Source organism: Octopus sinensis, linkage group LG7, assembly GCF_006345805.1.
Source record: "Octopus sinensis linkage group LG7, ASM634580v1, whole genome shotgun sequence".
Classification (NCBI taxonomy): Eukaryota; Metazoa; Mollusca; class Cephalopoda; order Octopoda; family Octopodidae; genus Octopus; species Octopus sinensis.
Genome location: NC_043003.1, coordinates 64,231,541 through 64,244,258, shown reverse-complemented (window position 1 = coordinate 64,244,258; position 12,718 = coordinate 64,231,541). Strand labels below are relative to the sequence as shown.

Here is a 12,718-nt window from a genome sequence, read left to right as displayed (position 1 = left end):
CTGAGTGAGACTTGGAGTCAACTTGTACAAATACAAAGCAAAAACCAACCATATAATAATAATAATAATAATAATATTATTATTATTATAGTGATAAAAATTTCTTAGTGTCAAAGATATTTCCTTCAGATAAAGTCACTTTGGTATTTCAATTAATTTTCATAATTAAAATATTAATAAACAAGACATTTTCCATTATTTCTAATCGAAAGATATTAGAATTTTAATTACAGAAATCTTGCAGAAAACTACTTTAACAAAAAGGCAGCCTTTACATTATCACTTAACTTACAGGAATATAGCAGTCAAATCTCCCTCAAGTCATAGCTGACAGTCTCAGCTAAGAGGACACATCAGATAATGTTTTCTCATGAAATTCTTCAACAATGCAACAGAAAGTGCAAGGAATATTAATACAGTACATGGGGATCGGACAATAAGAATAAGCAAGTGTCAATGGTGGTTCCAGAAATTCTGAGCAGAAACTACAGCCTAGAAGACGAGCCAAGTCATCGAAGATCTGTAGAGCTCGATGAGGACATCCTGCAAACCTTGGCGCAGGAGTGGCTGTGAGGTAAGTAGCTTGCTTACCAACCACATGATTCCGGGCTCTAATTCTGTACAGAGAGTGGATGTGTGCTCTTCTTTGCTGTCATGACTCACAAATGAACCCTTCTTTTGGACCAAATGGTGACTGGTGACAAAAAATGGGTTCTCTATAAAAATGTCAAGCACCAAAGTGGGTAGGGAAAGGAGAAACACTGGCACCCCAGTTTCAAGACAAAAGATGTTCTTCCATCAGGATAATGCTCAGCCACATACAGTGAGGATGACATTCCAGAGGTTGGAGAATTTTGAATGAGAAACGATGCACAACCCACCATATTTGCTAGACATTGCTCCATCTGATTATCATTTATTCCGCAGTCTTCAAAATCATTTGGATGGAAAAAATTTGAATTCTGTAGACGAGGTCAGAACAGTACTGGAGGAGTACTTTTTGTCACAGACAAGTGAATTTTGGGAAAGGGGCCTTGCAATTCCACCAGATTGATATAAAAGCATTGAAGAAAATGAAGGAGAGTCATCATCATCGTTTAACGTCCGTTTTCCGCGCTAGCACAGATAAAAGAACTTTGTTTATCTTAATTTTGAAAAATAAATGTATAAAAAAACTGCATTATTTATGGGATGAGCAAATATCTGTGTGTGTGTCTTTGCGTTTAGGCTTGTCCCCCACCACTGCTTAACAACTGGTATCAGGGTATTTACACCCCTGTGACTTACAGGTTTGAAATAAGTAAATGATAAATTTTAAATACATTTCTGCTGGTGTAGATTCCGATTACATCGGAATTTAATATGAAAAAAATTTGATGGGGGCACACACATCCATACTGACACGTATCACATATACATATCTGAAACTTGATATTTTGAAGAAAAATGATCAAATGTGTTGATAATATAGGTGCGCTCCAGCAAAAATGTCTTCGCATTAAATTCTGATAGAATCGGAATTTACACCACCTAAAAGGTAATTTATAGGCCAGTGCTTTATAAGTTAAAGAACATGGTGGGGAGCAAAGTGAGGAGTTTTTACTGCATTTTTTGACTTAGAGAAGCAATATATTTTTTACAAATGTTCACCACATAACAAAAACTATATCAGCTAAGCAAATGACCTTATCTAAATACATTAAAAGCATCATAACATATTCTTTTATTCTTTTACTTGTTTCAGTCAGTTGACTGCGGCCATGCTGGAGCACCACCTTTAGTCGAATAAATCAACCTCAGGACTTATTCTTTGTAAGCCTAGTACTTATTCTATCAGTCTCTTTTACCAAACTGCTAACTTACAGGGACGAAAACATACCAACATCAGTTGTCAAGTGATAGTGGGGAGACAAACACAGACACACCAACACACACACACATATATATATATAATGGGCTTCTTTCAGTTTTTGTCTACCGAATCCACTCATAAGGCTTTGGTCAGCCCGAGGCTATAGTAGAAGACACTTGCCCAAGGTACCATGCAGTGGGACTAAACCCGGAACCATATGGTTGGGAAGCAAGCTACTTAGCACACAGCCACTCCTGCGCCTATATGCAGAACATTATTTCAGAAAATTATCTCTGTTCCCTTTGAGTATATTTAAGACAAATTTTAGCTGGGGTAAAATGAGTAAGACAAGACAAGCTATATTTGCCGGTTCAGTTCTCCAGAATTACATTTGGAAACAGACTCATACACATCACTATCCATCCTTAGACATCACAAATATCCAAAATGCAACAAAAAATTAAAGCATCATGGTCAAATGAAAGCGGATCAGGGAAAATTATATGAAATAAATGGAACTCGACTAAGTCAAAAAACTCAACATTAGAACTCAACGTGGGTTCTCATTCCTAAGGTATTTTTCGATATTATTATTATTATTATCATTATTTTATCCAGGTCACTACCTTGAATTGAACTCGGAATCTTGGGGCATATGGTGTAGTGGTTAAGAGCGCAGGCTACTAACCCCAAGATTCCGAGTTCGTTTCCAGGCAGTGACCTGAATAATAATAATATCGAAAAATACCTTAGGAATGAGGACCTAGGTTCAAAATTTCCCCAAGACACCTGACGAAGGCTGGAGGATATATCAGCCGAAATGTTGTGCTAACAACAAACAAGATGAGGACAAGTATCCGTCAAATGTAAATAATGTCAATAATGTACATAATTCCTCATCTCTTAAATATAGAACTGTATTATAAAAATTTCTCTGTAGCTTTTTCATGATCTGCTGGAGTGGCTTTCTTCCTAATTTCAACAATTTCTTCTCTTTAGAAGAAATTGTTGAAATTAGTTATTACACATTTGCCCCAGTTTAGATATCTTTTTTTTTTTTTTTTTTTTTGAAAATTGAAAATGATCAAATTAAAACATTGAAGTGGGGAGAAAAATTGACTTGGAATCCTACAGAGAAAAGAGTATTGATTGTTAAACACCAAAAATTATCAAGATATCTTATTAGCAACCTAAATTAGAATCGGGTCAAAGCTGAGGAAAATTTTCTTGAAAAAAAAAATACCTGTCACATAACTAGGTTCTAAACTCACTCAATTTCAGCAATGACAACTATGCTGACCAATTTTTATTCTCAAACACGATGCAATGAAACAAAATGGGGATGCAATAATTGCAAATGCAGATAAGGAGAAAATGAGAAATTACTTATTTTACCCTAATTTTGCTCCTCACTCCCTATAAATTTTTCTGAAGGTTATGAGAAAACAAAGTTAGAAAGGGGTATATTTGTGTAGGCATAGGAGGCGAGCTGGCAGAAACGTTAGCACGCCGGGCGAAATGCGTAGCCGTATTTTCGCCTGCCGTTACGTTCTGAGTTCAAATAACGCCGAGGTCGACTTTGCCTTTCATCCTTTCTGGGTCGATAAATTAAGTACCAGTTACGCACTGGGGTCGATATAATCGACTTAATCCCTTTGTCTGTCCTTGTTTGTCCCCTCTGTGTTTAGCCCCTTGTGGGTAGTAAAGAAATAGGTATTTCGTCTGTCGTTACGTTCTGAGTTTAAATTTCGCCGAGGTCGACTTTGCCTTTCATCCTTTCGGGGTCGATAAAATAAGTACCAGTTTCGCACTGGGGTCGATGTAACCCCTTTGTCAGTCCTTGTTTGTCCCCTCTATGTTTAGCCCCTTGTGGGCAGTAAAGAAATATATACATTTGTGTAGGCTTGCCCTCATTAGATAATATAAATCAGAAAGAGGTACATTTGTGTAGTCATGCAACCCCCAATTGTTTTCCCCCAAAATTCCTATGCTCTCGAAATCTACATAGTCCGAGGTATATTTGTAGAAAATTTCATTAAAAATATCTATTTTCTTGAAAGTTAAGACGAATTGAAGTGGGCGACAGTGAATTTTCCGAAATTCCCCATCCCACCTCCTCCTAAAACAGTTTCCCCCCATAAGTTTTGTATATTCGGAATCTACATGATATAACACATATTGGTAGAAAATTTCGCTAAAAAATATCCATTTTTCTGAAAGTTATAATCATCCAAAGTCGCGGAGGGGCAGGAATCTATAGTTATGCCTCATTTTAAAGTGATTCAAATTAAAATTTTTCATGAAAACTTCATTATAATTCATATTCCAACGACAGAGCTATTTCACTAAATTCTTCATTATTTCAAGAATTTATCCAAACAAAGGTAGTGAATTTAAAGAGAAATTTGGTAACAAAAGGATTAAACAGACAAGATGGTCACGGCTGGAATAGCTTTTATCATAGCTTTCTTTTTTTCCATCAAAAACTCATGGTGACTGTTAAGAGACTTTGTAAAACCAAAAAAACAAAAGCAGATATTTGAAACATCGTTATTTTTCTAAGAAAATATACACATAAAGCAAGACGACATTATTCAAGAAAAATTTCTCATTCATATAAACGTACGCATTTAGACATTAAATATTTCAGTAAAGACAAAAAAATAGAAATTCTATGAAACATATCATAACCTGTAGAATGTGTGTTTTCGAAATTTGTATCCATTCTTGGTGTTTCAGTCTTTGTTTTTCTCTATTTTATACAAGTAAATTTACAACAATTAAAGACGAAGCCATTAAACAAAATGTCACGATTTCACGTTAACGTTCTCAAACATAATGAGGTTATTTACGTCAACTGTTCACAATAAAGTATGGAAACACGGAAATAGCAAAAGGAAGTTTCAGTACTCGATAAGTTTTGGTATTGAATATACATATATACATATATATATATATATGTATATACATATATATATATATATATATATATATATATATATATATATATATATATATATATATATATATATATAAATGAAAGAATGGAGTCGAACGAAGATGTTAACAAAATTCCTTTACTCTCGACATATGTTTCGAAGACAACATGGTTTAATTCCAAAGGAATAAAGGGTGCATTATGCAATCTTCTCATCAGGAAAGAAAGGGAGCCTCTCTCGACAACAAGACAAACAAAAATTTCGATGACTGCCTACATGGTAAACAAAACGATAATGTCGAGAGTAAAGGAATTTTGTTAACATCTTCGTTCGACTCCGTTCTTTCATTTATTCATATACAACACACAAATTTCTGCACATGAACCCGGAGTTTCTACCCTTGGACAAGTCGCTTCAACCGTGTTTCTGACGTGAATTTGCTACCCAGGTTTCGGTTCAACGAATTCTCCATGCTGACGATAAACATAGGATAATTCATTCACCTATATATATATATAATATATATATTATATATATATATATATATATACACACACACATATATATCTTTATATATATATATAGATATGTATGTGTGCGCGCGCGCGTTAGTATGTGAGTGCGTATGTACGTATTCATGGATATGTGTGTGTGTATGTATATATGTATGTATGCATGCATGCATGTATATATGAATGCATTTTTTATGTATATATGCATGTATGTATGTATGTATGTATGTATGTATGTTTGTATGTATTCAGTTTTATTGCACGATTATTTATTTCTTTACTACCCACAAGGGGCTCTTTACTACCCACAAGGGGCTAAACACAGAGGGGATATTGCACGATTATTAACAGGGTATTTGTACATGTTTGTGTATATTGTTATATAATCATCACAACAAACATGAACAATCAACGTCGCCCATTGTCTCCCTTGATAAAAGGACTTTCACTTTGTTTCCCGCCAAAACAATTAACTTGTACAACAACGGCAGTCGAATAAAGTATCTCGTATCGTTAACACGTTGTTTCAGTCTCTCTCATTTTCTTAATCTTTCATACTAAGTACTCACTACTTCCTTTAATACTCAATACATTATATATATATAACAACAACATGGTGTCAGAATACTAAAAGAACCCAAAATACAGAAACCAAAGGAAAAAAGAAGTTGAAATCATACTTCAAAGACGAAATGGAAAATTTACCGCATCCAAAAGACCTAGACTTTAATCAGGAAAATCTAGCCGCAGCATGGAAAAAGTGGAAAAAAGAATTCAATCTCTTTTTGATAGCAACAGAAAGTGACATGAAGCCAGACAAAGTAAAAACTTCAATGTTTTTAACTTGCATCGGTTCTAAAGGCCGAGATATCCATTCCACACTGGATTTCGATTCACCCGACGAAGAAATGAACCTTCAGACAGTAATCGAAAAATTCGATGCATATTGTGAACCCAGGAAAAACATAACTTTCCTAAGACACAAATTCTTCACATGTGGACAAGCGGAACATCAAAAATTCGATGAGTACGTAGTAGAGTTGCGCCAAAAGGCACAACAGTGCGAATTCGGCAACCTCACAGACAGTCTCACCAAAGATATTCTGATATGTGGAATCAGAGACATGAGATTAAGAGAAAGATTATTGAGAGAACCAAACTTAGACCTACAAAAAACAATTCAAGCAGGTCAGAGTGCAGAGCAAACACGACTCCAATCAAGGATGCTAAATGCCACATCCGAAACAAGAGATAACGAAATCTCGAGGGTATATAGTCAACACGACAGAAAAGGCGCCAAAACTCAAATGACCCGCCATATGCAATCCAGACATCAAAACGAACAAGGCGGAAGCGACAGAAAGCCCGCGAAGTTTCAAGCGCCAAGTCAACACTACGTCACTAACTGTCACTATTGTGGTTATAATCACAAAAGAAATAAATGCCCAGCATTTCACAAGACATGTGAAAAATGCAAGAAACAAGGACACTATGCAAAAATGTGCAAATCAAGAAAATTTGTACATAAAGTAGAGATACATACCGACGATGAATCAGATGACGATACGCATGCACTCGAAATGATCACTGCAAATAATTCCCGCGTGCACAAAATCGAAAAGTTCAAGACTCCAAAAGACATTTGGACGGTCGAACTAAAAGTGAACAACTCGAATGTAACATTCAAAATAGATACAGGAGCAGACGTAACCGTACTGCCATTCAGAGAATATAGAAATATAATTCCAAAACCACAACTGCAAAAATCCTCAACTCGATTATCAGCTTATAATAACACAGCTATAAAAGTGCTAGGAAAATGCATAGCAGTCATTAAATACAAAGAATTATCAAAGCAAATAAAATTCATTGTTGCAAAAACAAACTCGCACGCAGTTATAGATGCAAAGACAGCTAAAGATCTGAACCTGATTCAGAGAATTTCAAAAATAAATTCGTCGAACACAAACGACATATTAGAAAAATATGAAGACTGTTTCGGAGAAATCGGCACTTTGTCAATAACACATCATATCACAGTGGATCCACAAATAACTCCTGTAATTCATCCACCAAGATCGGTTCCTTTTTCTATAAAAGAAAAACTCAACAAAGAATTAAAAAGAATGACAGAATTAGATATCATAAAACCTGTTAGTGAACCTACAGACTGGGTAAATTCCCTAGTCATCGTTGAAAAAGCCAACGGAAAACTCCGACTCTGTATAGACCCCAAGAATCTAAACAAAGCCATAAAAAGGCAACATTTCAAACTCCCTACAGCGGAGGACATTTTTGCACAAATGCATAACCCTAAATATTTTTCAAAACTCGATGCATCTAATGGATACTGGCAAATTCCAGTTGACGAAGAAAGCTCACATCTTTTAACGTTCAACACACCTTTTGGAAGGTATCGCTTCACACGACTACCCTTTGGAATTCACAGCGCCAGTGAAGTTTTCCAAAAAGAAATTTCAAAAATAATAGAGGGCATAGAAGGAGCAAGAAATTCACAGGATGACATCATAATCTGGTCCAACACTTTAGAAGAACACACAAATAGACTACAACAAGTTTTCGATCGAATCCGAAAGCACGGATTAAAGTTAAATAAATCAAAGTGTATCTTCTATGATTCACAAATCAAGTACCTTGGGCATATATTAACCAGCGAAGGGATAAAACAAGATCCAACCAAGGTACAAGCAATCATTCACATGCCACTGCCAACAAGTAAAAAAGAATTACAAAGATTCCTAGGTATGACAAATTACCTATGTAAATTTTTATCTAATTACTCCGAAGTCACAGCACCATTGCGCCAGCTTCTACAGAGTGACACGTTATGGTCATTCGACAAACCACAAATCGAAGCAATAAAAAAGACGCTAAAAAAGGCATTCAAAAGTGACGAAGAACCTCATTTAGCGCTCTTAGCATTACGCACGACTAAATTACAAAATGGTGCACCATCCCCTGCAAATCAAATAATGAATAGAACATTGCGAACAAATCTCCCAAACATACTACACGACAAAATTGGTATCAGGCCTCACGAAAAGAAGAAATCAAACATTACAACAGAACTCCCAGAGTTAAAACCACACGACACGGTTAGAATTAAGTTTAACAACAATTGGTTTAGAAGGGGCAAAATAATTAAAAAACTAGAGCAACCTCGTTCATACTTAGTAATAACAGAGGAAGGAAATACAGTCAAACGAAATAGACAACATATTCTTAAAACAAACGAACACGTTCGCATAACAGAAGAATTAGATTATGAAAATATATTTCCAAAGTCAACAAACACGCATGAAAAAACAAAAACAGCACAACTACAGAATTCAACACTACAAAATAATAAAACCACAAAAAGTGGACGACGAATAATTATTCCCTGTAGATACAGATGATATAAAAAAAATTAAAAAAAAAAAAAAAAAAAAGGAAGATGTTATATAATCATCACAACAAACATGAACAATCAACGTCGCCCATTGTCTCCCTTGATAAAAGGACTTTCACTTTGTTTCCCGCCAAAACAATTAACTTGTACAACAACGGCAGTCGAATAAAGTATCTCGTATCGTTAACACGTTGTTTCAGTCTCTCTCATTTTCTTAATCTTGGAGTCAGTGCATGTGCAGTTATGCATCTTTTGTATATATTCTCATGCATTTAGTTGCATGTCTAGACGTGTGCACATATTTTTAAATGCTTGTTGTCTGTGGATCTTTTATATATCTTGGAAGTCTCGTTATTCTGAGTTGTCCTTCATTCTCGTGAATTTGAACTCGGTGAAGGGTTTATGGTGGTTTTGTTCCTATTATTACATATACTGATTCCGTTTTTACCTTCTGAGTTTAAATTTCTCCAAAGTCGATTTTGTCTTTCATCCTTTCGGAGTCGATAAAATAAGAACCATTTGAGCATTGGGGTCTATGTAATCGGCTTATACTCTCCTTTCAAAATTCACACATTCTGCCTATAGTAGAAAGGATATATAGTGTTTTATATATATATATATATATTATATATATATATATATATATATATATATATATATATATATATATTATATACTAGCATACTCGTGTCGTCAAAAATGTCGACAGTTTTATTAATGATTGGTGCATCAGCACAATGGGAGAAACCATTGCTAAATGTCAGCAATCTAGACACAGAAAATTAAAGGGGAGAATGTATGTTGTTACAGGTCTGACAGTTATAATGAAAACAGTTCTACATTATTCTGATATGTTCTCCATACTTTTGTAGAGGACAACTTTATTATTCTGAAACATATACGTTATTTATTGTTACTTCGAAATTTCAGCCAGCTTATAATTCCAAGCTCCAGAAATTAAACTCAGTGGTAACAAGCAAAGAATTGTGACAATATAAAGAACAACATATCTGTTTTTACAGTAACCTAGTAAAATTATTCCAAATTGAACCTAGTAAAATTATTCCAAATTGAAGCTAATTTAAAAAAAAATAAAATTCAGAGACTGGTGTCTCTTATTTGGCAAGGAAAAAAAAATCTTTATTCTCTTTTACTCTTTTACTTGTTTCAGTAATTTGACTGAGGCCATGCTGGAGCACTGCCTTTAGTCGAACAAATCGTCCCCATGACTTACTCTTTGGAAGCCTAGTACTTATTGTATCGGTCTCTTTTGCCGAACCGCTAGGTTACGGGGGCGTAAACACACTAGCATCAGCTGTCAAGCGATGTTGGGGAGGGGACAAACACAGACATATACATACACATACATACATATATATATATATATTATATATATATATATATATATATATATACATATATATATATATATATATATATATATATATATATATATATATATATACATACATACATATAGACGGGCTTCTTTCAGTTTCCTACCAAATCCACTCACAAGGCTTTGGTCGGCCCCAGGCTATCGTGGAAGACACTTTCTCTAGGTGCCACGCAGTGGGACTGAACCCGGAACAATGTGGTTCGTAAGCAAGCTACTTACCATACAGCCACTCCTACGCCTCTTTCAAAGTCATTATAATGAACAAATTAAAATTTTTTTAGTTATGTCTGTCAATAACTGATTAAAATATTTCTATTACATTAACTATTTTATTTATTTTAGTCATTTAACTGCGGTCATGGTGGAGCACGACTTACTTTTTAAGCCTAGTACTTATTCTATCATTCTCTTTTGCCAAACCGCTAAGTTACGGAAACGTAAACACACCAACACCGGTTGTCAAGGGGTGATGGGGTGGGACAAGCACACACACACACATACGACAGGCTTCTTTCAGTTTCCTTCTACCAAATCCACTTACAAAGCTTTGGTTGGTCTGAGGCTATAGAAGAAGACACTTGCTCAAGGTGTCACGCAGTGGAACTGAACCGGGAACCATGTGGTTGGGAAGCAAGCGTCTTACCATGCAGTCACTCTTGCGCGTATTGTTTATAGCATTTAAATAAAATGTGCCTTTTTTCCTAGCTAAAATTTGGGATTTTTTTGCTGCAACCTTTTTCAGACGGTTACGACGACGAGGGTTCCAGTCGATCCAATCAACGGAACAGCCAGCTCGTGAAATTAACGTGCAAGCGACTGAGCACTCCACAGACCCGTGTAACCTTAACGTGGTTCTCAGCGTGACACAGAGTGTGACAAGGTTGGCCCTTTGAAATACAGGTACAACAGAAACAGGAAGAAAGAGTACAGCAGGGCTCACCACCACCCACTGCCGGAGCTTCGTGGAACTTTAAGTGTTTTCGCTCAATAAACATTCACAATGCCCGGTATAAAAATCGAAACCGCGATCCTACGACCGCGAGTCCACTGCCGTAACCACTGGGCATAGGATTTATAATGCTGTCAAGGCCAAAAACATATATGACTGAGAAGTGAGTAAACGGATTATTGTCAAATACGCTACTTCAAACTACGGGTTATGTTGTGCGGAAACGCAAATTTTGCCTTGTAGGAAAGTGATAAACCAGCAAAAAAAACTAGAGTTAAATTTACTCTACGAATATCTTTAATCTGTAATATATTTTGTGTTCAGTCAGCCATGATACTTCTTTCTGCAATCTTAAGCAGTATTATAGATGATCAGAGCTTTTGACTTAGTTTTCTGTTGCTCTAGATCGCAATTACTCTATTAGGAGTTAGTGTCTCCATAAAACACAAGTATAATAATAAGAAATTTACCGACGGTTACATGATTTGGGGTACAGAATAGTGATCGAAATGTAGGTCTTTTCTCGTGAGACGCCATTCGTCTCTGTTATATATTAAGTTAATATTGCCGTAATTCTTTTCACGAACTTAAGCAGTGTTATTGATAATCTGAGTTTCACTTAATTTTCTGTATCTCTAGAGCATAATTATTGCATTATGAATTAGTGTCTTGATAAAACGCAAGTTAAATAGTCGATTGTTACGTAGTTTGGGTATAGCATAATGATCGAAACGTTCGCCCTTTCTCATGAGACGCCATTCGTCTCTATAATAAATATAAATTATGTTTATATTACGATACTTCTTTCTACGAACTTAAACAGCACATATATTGATGATCAGTGTTTTACTTAATTTTCTGTAGCTCTAGAAAGCAATTATTATATTACGAGTTTCATAGTGATTGAAACATTCACCTTTTCTCGCTAGACGCCATTCGTCTTTGTAATGTATATTTATATTACGATACTTCTTTCAATGGATGAGCAGTGTTTCACTTAATTTTCTATAGTTCTAGAGCGCACTTATTATATTACGAGTTAGTGTCTAGATAAAACAAAGTGAAATAATGGGAATCTGTCGATCGTTACATGGTTAGGATACAAAAGAACAGTGATCGAAATATTTGGGTTTTCTCGCGTGACGACGTTCGTCTGTCGTTCGATGAAACTTGCAAATTTTTATTTATTTATTTATATCCATACTTTTCTAAACTAACTCCATGCTTATGTTCTTGCATTCACATTGCACGATTATTATTATTATTATCATTATTATCATTATCATTATTATCATTATCATTATTATCATTATTATTATTATCATTATTATTATTATTATTATCATTATTATTATTATCATTATTATTATCATTATTATTATCATTATTGTTATTATCATTATTATTATTATCATTATCATTATTATTATTATCATTATTGTTATTATCATTATTATTATTATCATTATTATTATCTTTATTATTATTATTATCATTATTATTATCATTATTATTATTATCTAATACTATATGTTCAGTTATCGTTTTTTTCTGCAGTAACCAGATCTTTCAGCATAGTTTATCGTTAGAACAAAAAGAAAAGAAAGAAAAAAATGTAGAATTGCATTAAAATTCTCTTTGCATGTATTATTCAC

The 12,718-nt window shown here is 34.7% G+C and overlaps 1 protein-coding gene across 3 annotated transcripts in view; it reads right to left on the bottom strand.

Moving 5' to 3' along the window:
- LOC118764264 (telomere repeats-binding bouquet formation protein 1-like) overlaps positions 1-4,668 on the bottom strand; it is a 139,577-nt gene extending 134,909 nt beyond the window's left edge. For all 3 annotated transcript variants that reach the window (XR_005000064.1, XM_036504812.1, XM_036504813.1), the window contains exon 1: positions 4,544-4,668. Coding sequence is in view for 2 of the 3 variants with exons in the window: in XM_036504812.1 (XP_036360705.1) it covers positions 4,544-4,577 (34 nt within the window). In the remaining variant the exon portion in view is untranslated. The remainder of the gene's footprint in view (positions 1-4,543) is intronic.
- Positions 4,669-12,718: the final 8,050 nt, after the last annotated feature.